Source organism: Terrapene carolina, unplaced genomic scaffold, assembly GCF_002925995.2.
Source record: "Terrapene carolina triunguis isolate 2854851 unplaced genomic scaffold, T_m_triunguis-2.0 Scaffold210, whole genome shotgun sequence".
In the NCBI taxonomy this organism is placed as follows: domain Eukaryota; kingdom Metazoa; phylum Chordata; order Testudines; family Emydidae; genus Terrapene; species Terrapene triunguis.
In genome coordinates, this window is record NW_020664561.1 from 34293090 (window position 1) to 34312492 (window position 19403).

Genomic DNA, 19403 nt, shown 5'->3' on the forward strand with positions numbered 1-19403 from the left:
ATTGTCTTAGTTATAAAGGGGCTGTTACCCCCAGTGACTTTATTATGAGTTTGTCATGTTGCATCACAACCTGATATTTTGATGCACTACAATAGCATTGTGGTAAAACATTGAGTTGTGCTGTGACAGGCGTGTGTTGAGTTTGTTCCAGAGGATAAACTGTCAAAAATGTCATCCCTTCTGTCTATTTCATGTCCTTCTGTCTCCCTTTTCTTGTTGCCTTTTCCCTCTTCATCACAATATCTTTTCTTTTCATCCTCCTTCACATTCACTCTCTCCATTCCTTCCCCCATTCCTCCACTAATCTTCTCCCCTCTGATGTGCTCTCACAAAGCACCATAGTGGAGGCAGCACTGCAGCTTTACTGAATGCAACACTTCCTCTTCACAGTGCTGCCATGGATGCGTGGGTGTGACAGGTAAGCTGAGGGTATGGAAAGAATCAAAGGCCTAAACCTGAGGTCTCCATGGTTAATCTGACTTCTCAGTTCCCATGTGTTGACACTGGCACAACAAAAACAACAGAAACTTGAAATAATGCAAGATTTTCTTTAACATGCATAAAATTCATTTTGACTTTGTGACAGTCAGTGCTCTTGTCATCTCATTCTATAGTCTCCCTGCTGCCAATGAATAGAATCTGGTGACATCACAACAGCAGAAAATGAAAGGGTGTACTTTGTAATAAAATAAAACAGAAAGGCATGCTACCTGAAGCAGATCAGCACTAAACAAAAAAACAGCGTTTGCAACATGGCCCCAAAGATTAGCAACTATTCAAAGTTCAAGTTGTCCAAAAGAACTGCCTTTTTTGTTAATATTCCAATTTGTTAATTAAAATAGGGTGTAATATTGAGCAGAGAACAGTTTTTGTAGTTATAGGGTTTTTTTGGTCTTAAATTATAGCATCAGATTGTGAAATAAAGCACAGCAAGTAGAAATATTTTATACAAATTAAAATTATTATTGCCTATCTGTACAAGCCTTGCTATAAACCAGTCAAAACTTAAAGATCACACAGTATCACATGCCCTAATGACTGTGTGGCACTTAACTGTGCATCTTTCAAATGCACATCAGTATGTGATTAAGATAGCCACAGAAGGAATGGTTTATTAAAATATTATAAAAAGATACTAAACCTGAAATATACCCAAATTAAAAAAAGTTAAGTAGTTTCAGACGATACACTTACCTCTGAGTCCCCATGCCAATTTCTGTGATTTTGCAATCATTTTTCATTATTTTTAATGTTTTTATCTCCTCTGTTGATGTGTGAAAGACCCAAAGAAACAAGAATAGAAAACGATTTGATTTCATAGGAGAGACAGAAGCTCAACAGTTTGCGGGATTAAGTCGATAATGATCTTTCTAGTGGACCTCTATCGAAGACATCCTTGTACATATCTCTTCAGGGCAGGGACAGTCTCTTTGTTCTAGGTTTGTATCGTGCCTAGCACAGTGGGATCCTGGCCTCTAGATGCTACCACAATACACATAAATATTATTACTATAATTGTTATTTATTATTTGTATTATTGTAGTGCCTGTGAGCTCCTAATTATAAACCAGGGCCCCACTGTGCTAGTCACTGTACAAACACAGAATAAAAAGTCCCTGCTCCAAGATGTTTACAATTCAAGTAAATAAATACTAATAATAAATCCTTAAAAGTGCTAAGTAATTTCTACTCCCATCAACTTCAGTGGGAATGGCAGGTGGTCATTGCTTCTCAGGAACTGGCTCTTAGACTAAAATATACATAACTTAGGGAGAAGATATCATATATTATAAAAAAAATTCAACATCAGGTACTAGGAGTTTCTGATTAATTGTTTTTCCTTTTGCAAATGATGCAGTTCAGAACATTATTATTAAATGTTTTGCAGAAAAACTTATGGAATTGTAAAAAATATATGCTACTACAACTTCTTATTTGACTGTCTGACATTGAAGTAACATATTTATAATTGCAATTATCTTCCAGTTCAAAGATTGTACTCACAGAACATAGGATATTTTTTCTTTAAAATATTGTTTAAAAAAATCAATGAACATTTGGTATAGAATTTACTTTTGTAGGACATCATTTTGAAAGTTATCTGTATATTTTTTATTGATCAAGTGTCAGTAAATCAGCAAATGGATTGTTCTATAAGCTGATATGAAACCTGACTCTGAAATGTGAAACCCTAACATTTTATGAACACAGCTTATTGTGTATAACTTCATAAACATTCTAAAAGAGAGATAAAATCAATAGAAGAAGCTTCAGACTTCATGATTTCAAAGTTCTGCTGCCTTCCAAGAATTATAGACAACGCACAGAAATTCAAAAATCCAGACACTTTGCATCAGCCCCTGTACACTTGACAAAGGGCCCAAATGGCTCCCTTTAGAGCAGGGGTCTCAAACTCAATTTACCTTAGGGCCAGTGCCACGCCTCAAATCCTCCCAGCAGGCCAATAATGTCACTCATGCAGCCCAGAATCCACCCCCCAAACTCCGCCTCCCCAAACTCCACCCCCCCACCTAAGACTCTGGGAGGGAGTTTGGGTGGGGGAGGAGGTCTGGGGTAGGGGATTGGGGTGCAGGCTCTGGGAGGGAGTTGGGGTGAGAGGTTGGGCTCTGGGAGGGAGTTTGGGTGGGGGAGGTGGTCTGGGGTGAAGGCTCTGGGATGGAGTTTGCCAACTTTTCACTTTCAGTTAACGGGCAAGTTCTTCCAATACATAGCCTGGGGATTTAGGTACAGTAACTCCTCACTTAACGTTGTAGTTATGTTCCTGAAAAATGCAACTTTAAGCGAAACAATGTTAAGCGAATCCAATTTCCCCATAAGAATTAATGTAAATGGGGGGTTAGGTTCCAGGGAATTTTTTTTCCACCAGACAAAAGACTATATTTTTATTTTTACACCCACACACATGCATACACACACACACACACACACACACACAGTATAAGTTTTAAACAAACAATTTAATACTGGTACACAGTGATGATGATTGTGAAGCTTGGTTGAGGTGGAGAAGTCAGAGGGTGGGATATTTCCCAGGGAATGCCTTACTGCTAAATGATGAACTAGCAATTGGCTGAGCCCTTAAGGGTTAACTCTCACACTCTACAAGGCAGCAGGAATGGAGGGAGGGGAGACAGCATCGCAGACAGAGACAGAGACACACACTGTGTGTGAGAGAGAGAGATGCGCATTTCCCCTTTAAGTACCTGACCCTACTCTTAAGTAAAACTGCCTTGTTAATTAGATCAGCTTGCTGAGACCGCAGCTGCTGCCAGCAAGCTCCTTCCGTCTTGAGCCCTGAGCCCCGTCGTGTGTCCCCCCTGCTCTATGGAAGATGGGGTAAGCGGGGTGCAGGAGCTGGGGAGAGGGGGACACTCTGACAGCCCTCCTCTCTTTCTCCCCTCCCGCTCCGCACAGCAAGCAGGAGTCTTGGGGAGCAGCTCCAAGGCAGAAGGCAGGAGCACCACATGGCAGTGGGGGGAAGGACAGCTGAACTGCCGGCAATTGATAGCTGCTGGGCAGCTGCTGCACAGGGAACTTAGGGGAGCGGGGAGATAATAGGGGGAGCTGATAGGGGGGCTGCTGGTCCACCCTGGTTCCAAGCCCCCACCAGCTAGCTGCAACAGGCTGCTCTTCCTGCAAGCAGTGGACAAAGCAGGTGGCTGCCAAATGACATTAGAAGGGAGCATTGCACAACTTTAAATGAGCATGTTCCCTAATTGATCAGCAACGTAACAATGAAACGTTAACTGGGATGACTTTAAGTGAGGAGTTACTGTATTTGAGCCACCACTGCTGGCTGTCTTTCCATTTCATCCCCTGATTCAACAGGCTCATCTTCCTCATCCAGGAGTTCAAACAACAAACTCCCTTCTTGATCCTTCAGTACTGATCATACCATCAGTATTGTATTTAGCTCTATATCTCTGTTTTCTAATCACTTGCTGCTTCACTCCCATACTTTTTGCCAGACCGTAATGACACACACACCCTTTTGCCATTCTTTTCCTCTTTCATACATTCATATGGAGGTGGAGGGGCACTTGGCTTTACATATTCCTCCTCCTTCTCTTGTGCTTTTTCCCTCTGCCACTCCTTCACAACATTTTCCCAATCCTCATCATTCCAGGGATTATGATCAAAAGCCATGCTGCAAATAGTTTTCCTAGTCACCAAAGCAGACTCCAGCTTATTAATCACTTCAATGCATTTCTTATGATTCTCTTTTCCAGGTGGCTTTGTAGCCTGTTCAGTTAAAACTGAAACAGCCCCTTCATATCGTTTTGCCTCCAATTTATACTTTTGTTCTTCCTGCATTTGTGCATCCATATCACATTCCAATTCCTGACAAGTTTGAGTTAAAGCAGCTATCTGCTGGACATTCGTTACGTTTTGCGTCAGACCACTTTGAAAATCTCTTTTCATCCCCTCATTTTGTAATCTCAGCTTCTGTTGCAAACTTTCCTTCTCCTGTTTCCAAATCTCACGCTCCTCTGCAAACCTATTCACAGCCTGATACATAAACCAAACAGCAACATTTGTTATTTGTTCCTTTTTAGAAATAGGAGTGTCACATGTCTGATATTTTAACAGCATTTCATTCAAACACCCTGCCTTGTACGGGACAGAACAGCATTTGGCAACCATGGATCAGCTCTTCACATGCCTGTCTCAGTAAGCTCCTCTAAACCATACCCAGGGGCTTCGGGATGTCTCTCTTGTCCCGCGGTACAATGACCCTTCTCTCTCTGTGTTTGTGAAACATCATCGACTCTAGTAATGACCAATACAACCCCACTCACTGCTATATTTCCCTCTCTTCGTACTATAACTAAATCTGGCCCCTGAGCTATAATTAATATAAAAGTCAGAACTGATTCAGAACAATATTCAAATTAGTCAGTTAACACCAATGATTCAAGATACCAAGCACTTAACGGGCAACCAGTTTAGACACAGTTTGATTCAGTTTAAAGACTTATTCACTTAGACATGACAGTAAACCGTCCTCTGCTACCAAATGTTGACAACAGGGGGCGCTACTACCCCATAAATGGATCTTTACTGGCACCCGGTGGAGCAGATTACTGTCATACCAGTGAAAAAGGTCCACAGTAGTTATCTGCAATACGCAGCAGTTTATTGAGAAGGAATTACACAAGCAGTAAAGGGTTATATTAAGCACATAACTCTTATGTTAGACATTAAGAGCTATACATTCCTCTTAACGAGTCTCTCTTTCACACACATACACAAACAGGCCCTGCGCTAGCCTCATGCAGTTCCTGCTTGGAAAACAGAGAAGATGGTTACCAATTTTATAGACGGCTTTTTCCCTCCTGTTCTGTTCTTCTCAGTCCTCTGGTCTGTCTCAGATTCCATCGAGGCAAGGCCTTGGTTGCCTTGACACCTCTGTGGTTCACAGTCCTACTTGAGCCTATGGAGCAGAGTTTTGGCTACTCTGTCTAGCAGCGTTGCTTCTTCAAGCATCAATTAAGGAATCCCAACCACAGTAATTTACTTTGCTTGATTCTTATACTCTCTTTCCTCAAAGGAGTCACGTCTTAAAAGAATACCCAGTGGGTGTATGGTTACTAAATTTTACTAATTAGTGTTATAGAAGGGGCTGGGGGGTGTGGTACCAAATGAAGATCACCCCATGTTTACTCACTCATCAATCGTTCACTCTGGCTCTTTGCATGATGTCCTTGCTGTAAGGTCACTATAACTAGGTCGACCTGTGCTCTATGCTGGAACTTTATACATGTGATATTTACTTTTTCATGGGCCCATATTTGCTGACCAATAGGTTCAATAATCGATTGTACACTCAAACTTTGCCAGTTCTTTATCAAATTTGTGTCTGCTTCAAGGGAACCTGCTCCCAGGATCCTCTGCAGCCATTCAGCCATGTTTAAGTCATGTCAAGTTATGCTCTCACCGTTCATTCAGTATGGCCACACCAATTTGGCACCATCCCAACAGCAGCTCCCATGGACTTCAGTGAGAACTCCTGGGTGCTCAGCATTTTTTAAATCTGGAGCAATAGTTTCATTCTCAGAATCCTGGCTTCTTGCGGAGATAAAAGAAGATCAGGTTATATTATCTAACAGAGAATTCACCCTAAATTATGCTAATCAATAATTAGAGCAAGTTGCAATCTATAATTTCAAACCTACCTACCTCCTCTGCAAACCTTGGCAAATTTTCTTGCTTCATCAAAACACACTCTGAATGCCTCCAGATTGTCTCTGTGTGAGGCAATGTAGGGTGACAGTGTGAGACTGTACTTAACTCCTCATCTGTAGCCATTCTGTCAGGTGCAATATGTTAAGGAAACAACCTTTAGCCATGCTGCCTGCATACAACAGTGTACATCATGTTTGCTGGAGTAAGACATTTTTCCTCCAAATTGCTAGTCCGTTGAGTACCTCCTATGAGTACCTGAATCATAGACTCATAGGATTGGAAGGGATCTCGAGAGGTCATCTAGTCCAGTCCCCTGCATTCATGGCACTAATGTGCTGCTATAAAGCATTAAGGCCCAATGCTATAAACACTTATGCATGTGGGTTTACTCACATACTTAATGTTACCAACTCATTATTTTAAACACAAGTCTCATTATTTTAGCCCCAGCTAAAAGCTCCAGCTGCTGGAATCATGATATTACACCAGAAACTCAGCTTTTTTTTTTTTTTTTAAAGTAAGCTTCTAGCTAGCCTTCATGGTTGTTGAGAAAAGTCTGAAAACCTGAAGCAAGTATACCCTAAAAGCTCAAAAACCAGAAGGCAAATAATAAGAATCCAATATCTATTATTTTTTTAAAATCTCACATTGGAGGGTGGGGCTGATCTCATGCTTTTTGAGCATTTGGTGTTGGCAATATAGCTGTGTAATGTAGTAGCTTGCCCATTTAAGGGCTAGAGGCCTGGGGCCAGCCAACGCTAGTTACTAAGCAGACACATCTGATAGGGTCAGGCGATTCCCTTATAAAAGAGCAGCACCAAGTTCTAAAGAGACAGAGACGAAACGCTTGAGAGAGAGGGACTGAACAAACAGAAGAAAGGGATTACAAAGCTCTCCAGTCAGGGAGGCCTGGGAGAAACATTGAGTAACTCTGAGGCCTTATAGAAGAAAGAGCTGCTGTTGGAACTCAGACTTTATTTTGGGACTTTTACATTTTGTCTGGGCTCTAAGGTAAGAGCCTGTAAATTGATACGTGCTTTTCCAGAAGGCTCCGTTAAATAGTGATACACGGACATAGAGGAAACTGCACGGTGCTGCAGAGTTCCCTCTGGCCACCAAGGTTGTGCTCAAGGAAGCCACTCCCCTGCTACAAGCATGTTTAAGTGTTTGCAGGAGCAGTGCCTATATTTATAAAGAAATATAAAAGGGAGCATCAAGCACATTTATAGAAGTGGCATTATATCAAGAAGGGTAATGTAGACTCTAATGTTAGTGTAGATAGTGTTGGCATAATTGGTTATGTAACCCCACTGCTTGCTTGGAGTGACACTTTGTCCCCCTCTAGTGGTGGCTACGCCAGCTAGAGATTGATGAGCCTACTACAGCCCTGGCTAACAGGAATGTGTCTTTTAGCTCATGAAGTACAGGCTAATGCATTTAGCTACAGAGGCCTCAGGTTTGATCCCACTGCCGATGCCTCTGTGTGGGTCAGCGTTACAGTTATAAATATAGGATTTTAGAAACTTGGATTTGTATCTGTTAAAAACTAGTCACATTACAAAATGTTTGTGCTATGTAACGCTGAACACTAGCAATTGATGTAGTTGAACCAGTAGAGCAAACTGTCTGATGCAATCCAAAACACACATACATACACACAAATTGAGCTTTCCACTCCCTTTCCTGTGATAATATTGAGAGAGGTTCACAGTAGACCATACCCTGCTGTTCAAGTAAAGTTAGTTAGTCAACTACAACAAAAACAGTGACTGGGAAGTGAGAGGAGAAACAAGGAGCTTTACAGGCAGGGAGAGAAAGAGAGAGGGGGTGGAAATATGATTGGGAAGGAGAGAGAAAAATCATAGGAACATAATAAAACATATTGACTGTTTACAGACATAAGAGCAATAATTAATTGTTCCTTGGGTACATGCTGTTCTCACCCTTCAGCTCAGCTCCACAAATTATTTTGCACTCAGACAATAGATAAATATACACTAAAGTATTTAGTAGCAAATAGAGTCTGACTAATTGTGAAGCCTAAAGTTGGTAAAATGGAAAACCCCTTGGATAGAACTGAATACAAAATGTGCTATAACTATTAGTGTAATTAAACCATCTAGCTTTTTGCTTTTTTAATTTCAGTGCTTCACTTTATACCTTTACGCAGGACTTTATAGACTTTGAAGACAGGACTAAGCATAGGCTCTCTTCTTTTCTTCACTTTCATCTCTAATTATATTTTAAAATCTTATAATTTTAAAATCCCTTTTAAAAAAAAATAGATTTGTTCAGTGTTATGGAATCAAGTGCAAATACACATGTAATAAAAAAATCAGCAAAGAGTTTGCTAATGCTTTATAACTCGTTACAGATGACCTACTATGGATTTTTTAAAATAATTGGACTGGTTTCCTTTTTTTGCTTTATAATATAGACCAGAATGAGTCCCTGGCATGTGTTTTTACCTAAGAAATATCATAGAAACGTAGGACTAGAAGGGACCTCGAGAGGTCATCTAGTACTCTAGTCCATCCACCTCTCACTCCCTCGGGCAAGGCCAAGTATACTTAGACCATCTCTGACAGATGTTTTGTCTAACCTGTACTTAAAAACCTCCAATGACAGGGATTCCACAACCTCCTTAGTTAAGTACTAGAATAGGTTACCAATCCTTATGGTTGGACAATTTTTTTCCCTAATATCCAACCTAAATTTCCCTGGCTATAGATTAAGCAGATTACTTCTTGTCCTACCTTCAGTGGACACGGAGAACTTCAGGTAGGAGAAAAGCAGGCTTGTCAAGTCTGTCTTCTCTAGTTTTGCTGGAGGACCTCTCAGGATCTCAGAGAATTTTCATTGCCATCTCTCACACATTAAATCGACAGAGTGGGGGCGCTGAATCATTAACAAAGAAGCCTTCCTCCCAGTTGTTAGTCACTCATGCTTAATAGGCATTGCCAAAACAGAGTTTAACAGTTACATAAAAATCCTCCACCTTCTTTTGGTGTAGACACATGCATAACGAGGCTGATGCAAACCAAGTTTACATGGACCTAACTTTGTAGTGGAGACCAGACTTCGGCTGCTTAACATTTACTCACTTGACTTTTGTGATATTACCATTTCACTAGTTAGGACCTGAATTTCTTATGTTAAAGAAAAAATAATTAAACCCAACCACCGGCTTTCAGGTTGTCTTCGTACAAAGAACAAAAAGGATACAAGCCCATTTTCCCTTTTCCTCTTTCGTGGCAGGTTGCCTTTAAGATTCTAAATCTACCATTGCCACATACAACTCACTACAGAATTACTTTTTTGAAGAATTCAAGTTTACTGAAGCAGCCCAAATATCCTACTGTACTTTTCAGACCACTTATCCTCTACAATTCTTACGTAGAAAGTAAAGTTCCTGGGACCACTAATTCTACTGCAGCACTACTTTTCCCAGGAATTCAGTATTGGCTCAGAAACAGTAATTTCCTAAATGGTATATTGCCCTTCACAGAGAAGTTTTACATGACATGAAAAGAATCTAATAAGAAATCTTTTATTATACAGAAAAATCTATTATCTATAGTCAATAGATGGCTTAATATTAACATGAGTCTGTTAAAAAGGAACACTCTCAAGTTAGTGCACACTAGTCAACCTACCATAAATCAGATCAATATATTTCAGCTTGAAATACAACAAAATCCAATGGAGCTAGAGAATATTAATAAGACATTCCTAAGTATCTAGGAAGGTATTAGAAACAAAAGGTATACAGGCATTCATTGTTTCTTTCAACAGTTACTTATTTAATACATATTAAGCTCTCTCTTGTTCATACTTCTACAATGGAGGAACACTCAATAGTAGGTATTCAAAGCCCATTACAAGCAATCAACGTTTTGCATGTTTCAGTTCCTTCAACAAACCTTTTCACTTACCAATTAAACGGATATCAGTAAAAACTACCTCAAATTGTCCTAGGAATGTCAGACAGTGGATCTGACCATTAGACAAGCAAAGTTATTTACAGCTCACTTTTTTTTTCTCCTAGCAGGGTGAAAATACTTTCAGCATATTACATTTCTAGCTTTCCTCATTAAAGTCATAGGAAACTGTAAAATGACTGTGAAGAGGTCAATTTAATTTAACACTTACATACCAGTATAGTTTTCCAGATAGATATTGAGTGTACTAGGAAGCTCTCTCAAGGAGTAGTCACATTTCAAAAAGACAACACTAGGTTTTCTTCTCCTGCTTTTTCCCCTCTTATCTTTGGACAACACTGCCTTAGGAGTGGGCCATACAAACTTGCCATCTTATACAAATGCCATCTTAGATTACAAGAGCATTTTTTCCATCCACTTGCTCTAAAGTGAACTGAATACATTAAGTATCACTTTCCTTAAAGACAATGCTGGCTGACTTTAAGATGGGAATGGTTTCTTTCTCCTAAATGAGAAGTTCAAAGCTAATTTCCTGCAGCCATGGCAGAGACTTTAATAGTACTCTGAGGTAGCCATTTGAAGTGACAGCCCTTATAATCATAATATAAACTATACATAAAACTGGCACTTATAGATCTCTTAATTCCAAAGCATGGTATAAACTAACTAATCAATAGAGACTCTTCAGGATAAACTCACACCTTTCTTTCAGACATTGTCAGGGCGAGCAGATTTCACATTCACCTGGACTACTAGTAACAGTTTTTTGGTCCCAATAAAAGAGCCCAACAGTATGCAACACCTTCCTTGGTAAAGCGTCCAGATTTATAGGTACTCCACGAGTTTTCAGCTAAAGTGGCTACTTTGGGATTTTGGAAGAGTTGCTAGCTCTAGCCACACACTATGTTACTTGCAAACACTGTTAATATTGACCAATACTGAGACCAAGTATTGTACAAGGATCTGGTAATAACGGTGAGGGCTACAACCAAAGACAAGATAGAGTTTGTCAAGGGGAATACAGTGGGGTCTAACAGCTACAAGGAGACTTGTTTCCTGGCTCCAATGGCGCCGTCTCCTACAGCTATCTGTATGAAATCCCCATCTGATATTTGCTGGGATATGGAGCACCCTAGGCTACTGCGAAATTGTCATAAGGAAACACAAATGCAGCTAGGTTACCATTTATTTAGAGCAGGAAAAGAGGCTGCTCTATCAGAAAGGGCTGCGAGAATAAGTCTTGATATACCTCCTCCAGTCAGATGAAGACATGCAGTTTTATTGCTTATTTAGAATAAAAAGAAATTCTATTCCAGTAGAGATTTTCTGCAATTAGACTACAGGATTGTCCTTTCAAACCTCAAAGGTCGTACTTTAAGCAGTTTTACTCAAACTCTGAGCCTTCCCTGGTGCCAAGCAGTCTGCTGTATGTACTGGCTGAAATGCTATACTCCTTCCTCCAGCAAAAGTCCCAATGAGCAAGGACTGTAGCACTTGAGCTTCTGAGTTTATTCAGAAAGATCACCAGTTAAGCTAGCGAATTGTAAGAAGTCTGGAAAGTTTTCTCCCCCTTCAAGGCCAGAGATCTGGCAGATCCTCAATGTATCTCTTCAGTATCAAGAGCAGGTTTCTCAAAGCAGATCCCTCCCTGCATGCTTCTCTTTTAATTTTACCCTTATTTTTAATAACCTGTCTTGACACAATACCCTTCCATTATTTAACTCACATTTTTGAATGAGTAACACCAGTCTCCAATAGTAAGTGTTATCTAAAAAGAGGAAGTATCCAAAATAAGTAAGAGGAAGAAAAGAGGGAATCTGATGACCAAGTCTGATTGTCATGCTCACAGCTATTTACAGATTTCAAGACTCTTTCAACTTTAAGTAGGGCTGCTCAATAGGCCAAATGATGAGGAAAAAAACAAGGAAGGAAACAGTGTTGGAAAAAATAATTTAAATAAAACAAATCCTACCTACCCTCTCTCCCAGTGACCTGCAACATGAAGACATTTATTTTCATAGAAAGACAGTGTTTTCCTCTTGTGCATTATCTACATATAAAATTAGCACTTAAATTGCTTTTGGTGCTAATCATTTTATTTTAAAGGGTTAACATGTGAATATGGCACTTCTTGCTGAACACATCTGTTCCCCGTGCCTTACGTTAGGGACAAAAAATAAGCTTCTACTACCCTATACTCCTGCTAGTGCTACATAGACAACAAAGCTATAGAGAAGTGAGCAAGGTTTTTGATCTCGTCAACCAGGGGCAGGTTCACAGAGCTTTTCACCAGCCCTCAACAACAGCGGCGCTGCAGGGCCCCCGGCGCCTCACACCGAACCCTGGGCTCTAGCTTCAGCTGCCTACGAGCTCTCTGCATGGGAGCCCGGCGCCCGCTTCCCAAGGCGCGCTGGAGCCGGAGGGGAGGGCGGCGCCCCTGCGCGTTGCAGTGGTCAGGTGCGGGAGAGCAGCGGCGGCACTCCCTCCCTGGGGCGCGCGCGGAAGGATCTGTGTTGACTTTCCGCGGGGGCGGGGAGAAGTGAGATGCTCGCTCGCCACATAACGAAGCGCATATACAGACGCGAGTAAGTTTGAGCTGGTACGGCCCCCGTAGTTTTCGTGTCGTGTCTTCCTTGTTCTGTGGAATTCCATGTCCGCCCCTGTCGGGCTTTTATGGACCCCCTCCCGGCCGTGCTGGGCGCCGCTGCCCTGCTGTTGCTGCTCCTCGCTGCGCGGCTTCTCCTAGCGAGGCGGAACAGCAGCCCGCGGACAGCTCCCCTCAGCCTCCTGGTGGTGGCCGGCTCCGGTGAGTAGAGACGGGCCCGATCCCGGCCGGCCGGCAGAGGGCAGCACAGCGCACCGGCAAACTCCCACGGGCTGTCGCCGCCGTGAACTACAGCTTCCAGCACGGCCTCCGCTGCCCCCGGGAGCGGCGCATGCTGGGAAGTGTAGTCCTGTAGGTGGCGGCTCGGCGGCGGGTAGTCTGGGGCATGCTGGGAAGCGTGCTCGAGCCTTGCACGGCGGTGCGGCTTGGAGCTGTAGTGTCCCCACAACAGCTCTGTCCCGAAATGGAGAGCTGGCCGGCGGGGCTCCTGCGGCAGGGCGCCCGCCTCGGCGGGAGGGCCCCAGAGAAGCAAGAGGCAGCTAAGGGAGGGCGGTGGAAAGTGGAGGTAGGCGAGTGAGGTCCGAGGGACAATGTGAGGAAACCCGCGGGGGCATTAACAGAGAACACAGGGTGATGCCCAGGGAGTCATGGGTCCTGCTTCGGCAGCCAGGTGGGCTAAAGAGCCAAAGGGCGTTACACCCCACACTGCGGCGAGTAATGCTATTAGTGCGGTGTTTTATGTTTCTGCTGTAATATGCAAGACCACTTCATCCACAACTGGGTGACAAGAGTAGTATTTTATTATGTTAAGAGTGTAACCTTTCCATTGCTAGGATTGCAAAAATCAAGCTCCAATACTCACGGGGTCCTTTGTGTGCTACCATTATATACTTATTTATTAATAATATTAACTCTTATCCCTGTCTGGGATGGAGCTCTGTGGCTGTCATAGAGGTTGGCAACACCACACAGCTGTATGGGCAGCATGTGAAGTATAGGATGTTGAGGGAAATTACATTAAGTATATTTTAAGATCTTGCTATGCTTTCAAGGAAACAAACACTAGCTGTATCACTTATTCTTAAGGCACAGAAAACTAAGTGTGAAAGACACCTTCTACAAGGAAACGTGAGGTTAAGAGGGAGTGGGCCTCTTCTGGAATGACAACAGAAGAGTATATGATACAATACACACAAATCTAGAGAAGAATTAAGCATGTGGTAGCATCTTTTGCTCCATTTTAGCTTGTTTTACAAGCCCCCTGCAGTGCATAGTTGGGCTTTTTACTTAAACTTCATTTTTGCATCCTTAAAAAAAAACCAATACATTATATTTGCTGTGTGAAAAATCACTCACATCAAACCCAGTGAAGGATTAAGGTAATTTAAAAAAATAAAATAAAATAAACCACACTAACAAAGATACGATTGAGTTTGAACCTGGGAGCCTCTTCCTATAGTGCCACTATTATAGATTTAAATAAAGATTTTAAACTTTTAATCCCACTACTGATCTAAGAAGATCTTCTTCAGAACACTTCCAAAAAATATTGTGCAAAAATGTATGTAAAATTGACAATTTTGCCTAGGTGCTGAAATATGGCAGTCTAGATACACCTCTACCCAGATATAACGCTGTCCTCGGGAGCCAAAAAAATCTCACCACCTTATAGGTGAGACGTTATATCGGGTTCGGTCCAGTACGGCGTACCGGCAAGAGCCAGCACGCCGTGCCGGACTGGACCGGCTTCCCCGGTGGTGATTTAAAGGGCCTGGTGCTCCAGCCGCAGCGGGGAGCTTCGGGCCCTTTAAATCACTGCTGGAGCTCCGGCAGCGGGGCTCAGGCGGGGATTTAAAGGGCCCGGGGCTCCACAAGGATTCAGATGTAATGCAGTAAAGCAGCGGGGCTCGGGTGGCACTTTAAAGGGCCCAGGGCTCCCCGCTGCTTTACCGCGTTATATCCGAATTCGTGTTATAGCGGGTCGCATTCTATCGGAGTAGAGGTACCATGTTTTTTTTCTGTCAGTCTCCTGCCATGGCATATTTTGGGTGTTAGTCTTCCAGATGATATTTGCCACCAGTGAAAATGGACACCAGCTGACGGAGTACAACTGGTTTTACTTACTTTAGTTTGGTCTACCTCTGCAACTCCATGGCAGAGTGAAAGTAACTAGGGCCCCAATCCTGCAAACACATGTACTCAAATGAAGCATAACTGCAAGATCAGGGCATAAAATAATACAATCCTAGAATCCGATCCTGCATACCCCAAGGACAGGGAATTCCCATTAGCTTTAATGAGAGCGTTGCACTTGCAGCTTACAGGAGTGGGATCATATTCAGTTTCACTATTCAACTGGCTACCTGCGTTGCGTGTCTTTGCACATGAGTATAGTGTAACTGTGTGCCTGCTCCTCCTAAAAAGCAGGGGGGGGGGGAAATGCAGGAGGAAGAAAGGAATAAAAATGAGAGGTACCTACGTTTTAAGACTGGCCCACCAAAATTTTAGTACACAAAGTTGTCATGTTATCAATGTATAAATAAGGTTACATATATAGAGTCGCATGAGGTTCTATTAACAGGCAAATTGACTATTTATGGGATGATATGGCAGTCCTCCAACTGTTATAGTTGTCTTACCTTGACATAAAAGACCAAACTTTGTTTTAACAATACTTTTAAAATAACTCTACGGCCTAGTGAAGATCAGGCGCTAGATTAGTTACACTGGTAGAAGCTAGTGAAAAGCAGGTGGCAGGGCAGAGTTGGAGTGATACAAGGACATTTGTAATCACAGTATCCCATGTTGCTTCCAGATGGCCAGCATAGACCCAAAAGTGTTGGTGCTGGCTGGTAAGGGGATCATGACCAGGAATGGCTTGCATATAGTGATAACGTGTCCAAGGCTTTAAGTCTGACCATAGGATATAGTTAAGACATGTGTCAAACCCCATCCTCTCTGCAAATTGCAAGTGTGCAGTAAACAGGTCAAGATTCAACTGTGCTATAACCAGAACAGTTGTCTCAGCTGTATTTGTGGCATATATATGACATTGGAAAACAAAGTCTCTATAGTAGGTCCTCTGTATGGGCCTGGTCCAACTCTCATTTAAAATCAGTGAGTCTTTCAATTAACTTCAATGAGTGTTGAATGGTCTCCGTATTACCTTAACCATCACAAACAGCCCCTAATTAAATTCCCAGCTCTCAGAGGAGGGTGAATGAGGCTAATATTAGCAATGTCTCTCGAAGGAAAAAGTGACCCCCCAGCAGCATGTTTTCAATTGGGAGTTGCTAAATATTTCATATACTAACTAGCTTCGATGGTTTTTCCCCCCCCAGGAGGACACACAACAGAAATCCTGAGGTTACTCAGCAGTTTGTCCCAGTCATACTGTCCTCGACATTACATTTTTGCAGATTCAGATAAAATGAGTGAAGATAAAATACGTACTTTTGAACAAAAAAGAGCTGAAACTTTCTCCAATTCCCAGGTAAGTTAAATACATACTCATAAGAAAGCTTGATCATTTGTACATGATATAGTACAGTAGAACCTCAGAGTTATGAACACCAGAGTTACAAACTGACTGGTCAACCACACACCTCATTTGGAACGGGAAATACGCAGTCAGGCAGCAGAGACCAAAAAAAACCAAAACCAACAGTATGATACTGTGTTAAATGTAAACTACAAAAAAATAAAGGGAAAGCAGCATTTTTCTTCTGCATAGTAAAGTTTCAAAGCTGTAGTAAGTCAATGTTCAGTTGTAAAACTTTTGAAAGAACCACCATAATGTTTTGTTCAGCATTACAAACATTTCAGAGTTATGAAGAACTTCCATTCCTGAGAAGTTTGTAACGGAGGTTCTAATGTAGTTTAAATAACCTTTTAAAGAATTACTGAAACCAGTAATGTTACTCGTTTAATATTGGATCAATTTGAAAAAAAAGTTTTCAGTTAAAATTCTTAAGGTGTATTAATTTGCTACAATTGTTCAATAAGCATGATATAAAATTGATGGCTTTCTGTATATTGATACTTCATGTAACATCTGTCATTTCTGAAAAGTTAAGGGAACAGAACTGATTACATTTATATTATTTCAGTTTTTGTTCCTACCTAGGTCTACCATTGCTTTCCAGCAGGGTTCTTTCAGCTCTGGTCCCTTTCCTGGAGTTAGGCCTCTTGTCACTACCTGGCAAGAGTCCTTCTGCACAGATCTGTCAACGGCAACTCTTCTCTGGGACAGCATATAGTTTCTGACAGGCTTGGCTTCCTTCCATCATTTAGGAATTCCCTGTTCCTCAGAGCACACCTTCCCAGACCCCTCATCCAGTGAGCTTTCCTGGACACTCCTCTCATCAGGAACTTCCTGTCTATAGAATCCACCTCAGCTGAGCCCTGGTAACCCTTTATCAGGCTCACTAGCTAATTAGCTGACAACCAGCCAGGGCATTTAATTATTTTCAGGTGGGATTTGAGTTGGCTAGTTCTTCCTTACAGGAGTGTGTCTCAAGTAGGCTAGTCCCTGACTCTTTTTATAGGACAGGTCCCCATGACAGTCACCCTATCAGTTTACATGGCTTGAACAGAAATAAAACAGCAGTAATCAACAGGTTCTTACAGAAAATCTCCTTAGTCATTAAGTAAACAAGTTATTTTGCACAAAAGCAAACTTCACCCAAATCCCTTCCCCAGTATCTCATTTCTTTGGAAGGATTACAGCTTGTTCAGTTGAACACACTGTAATGGGCCATGGCAATGGCAAGCTTTCACTACCTCTCCTTGCATGCTTGGGCAAAATAATCAAAAAGTCACTAGATAATAAAGGGCTACAGCATTGATGTTTAAACTTACAGTTCTCCAGTCTCATCTGTTGTTGAACTGCCAGTTTCGACAGTTTGATGTCTGACTAACAATGAGAAGGTCTCTATGCGCAGAAAAAGCAATTATAAATAAGCACAACCTTATAAAATCATATCGGAGATGAAAAAGACCAATTGGTCCATATCTGGTATATGAGCATGATATGTTGACTTCCATTAAAAGATGTATCAGATTTAAGTGCTTACTGTTAGCCTTTGTATCATAGTAGAGATGGAACATGTTACTGCAAGAATTACATTTCTAAAAAAATATATAGGTCGGAGGCTGGTGGAAATCATAAGTTTAATACTTTTCTTAATTAACTGTGTGTAGATAGGATCAGTCCTCGCCCACAGACAACCCGCCAACCTTAAGCATATTCTCACCAGCAACCACGCACCGCACCATAACAACTCTAACTCAAGAACCAACCCATGCAACAAACCTTGATGCCAACTCTGCCCACATATCTACACCAGCAACACCATCACAGGACCTAACCAGATCAGCTACAACATCACCAGCTCATTCACCTGCACGTCCACCAATGTTATATATGCCATCATGTGCCAGCAATGCCCCTCTGCTATGTACATTGGCCAAACTGGACAGTCACTACGCAAGAGGATAAATGGACACAAGTCAGATATCAGGAATGGCAATATACAAAAACCTGTAGGAGAACACTTCAACCTCCCTGGCCACACAATAGCAGATGTAAAGGTAGCCATCTTACAGCAAAAAAACTTCAGGACCAGACTCCAAAGAGAAACTGCTGAGCTCCAGTTCATTTGCAAATTTGACACCATCAGATCAGGATTTAACAAAGACTGTGAATGGCTATCCAACTACAGAAGCAGTTTCTCCTCCCTTGGTGTTCACACCTCAACTGCTAGCAGAGCACCTCACCCTCCCTGATTGAACTAACCTCGTTATCTCCATACTGATTTATACCTGCCTCTGGAGATTTCCATTACTTGCATCTGAAGAAGTGAGGTTCTTACCCACGAAAGCTTATGCTCCCAATACTTCTGTTAGTCTTAAAGGTGCCACAGGACCCTCTGTTGCTTATGTGTAGATAAGCTTTCTACAGTTTTTCTTAAGGAATGTCATTTCTGAAAAGCATTCCATACAGCCATTGTGTCAAGTTCCCTCATACACTATGGTAACTTTCATTTATTTATATGACACTGTGCAGTTCAGTGCTTTTGGCACAAGCCTCCCTTCTATACAATTCCATGTCAAGATTTAATACAGTCTATAGCTGTTAAACAGAATGTTTTCACAAAATGTCATAACACAGATGACTCAAAATAACAGTATTTAAAGAAAAAAGTTTGTGACAATAATGCAAGTTTGTATTTAAAATGTGTAGCCACATTAGAAGGTCTATTGGAATAATGCTATGTTCTGTCACTTCTGCTGCTTTTTAACCATTCTTTTCAACCCTCTGTACAACTTTTCTCTTTATCTTTAGTTTACTTTTTTTTAAACAAGTAACTGTCTTAAAACTTGGTCTCTCCTAACTTCAAACCACCACTCATCAGGGAAACATGATTTTAGCTAAGACTGGTGTATTTAGAATGAGTGGAGACTTTATGGTTTCGGTGATGAGATTAGGAGCGTTTTACTTCCAGGTCATCAGTTGGAATTCTGCCAAATTGATAGTGACTGAGACTTGTTACCATTTGATGACTGTTTGGTGGCCTTCATGAAATGAGTGAGCAGCTTCTGGCCAGTTCTTAGGAAATAGTTGTCCACCTCATTAAAACCGCTGTCAC

The 19403-nt window shown here is 41.6% G+C and overlaps 1 protein-coding gene across 1 annotated transcript in view; it reads left to right on the forward strand.

Moving 5' to 3' along the window:
• The first annotated feature begins 12821 nt into the window (after positions 1–12821).
• ALG14 (ALG14 UDP-N-acetylglucosaminyltransferase subunit) overlaps positions 12822–19403 on the forward strand; it is a 28874-nt gene continuing 22292 nt past the window's right edge. The window contains exons 1-2 of the mRNA XM_026655706.1: positions 12822–12954; positions 16095–16246. Coding sequence (XP_026511491.1) covers positions 12822–12954; positions 16095–16246 — 285 coding nt within the window. The remainder of the gene's footprint in view (positions 12955–16094; positions 16247–19403) is intronic.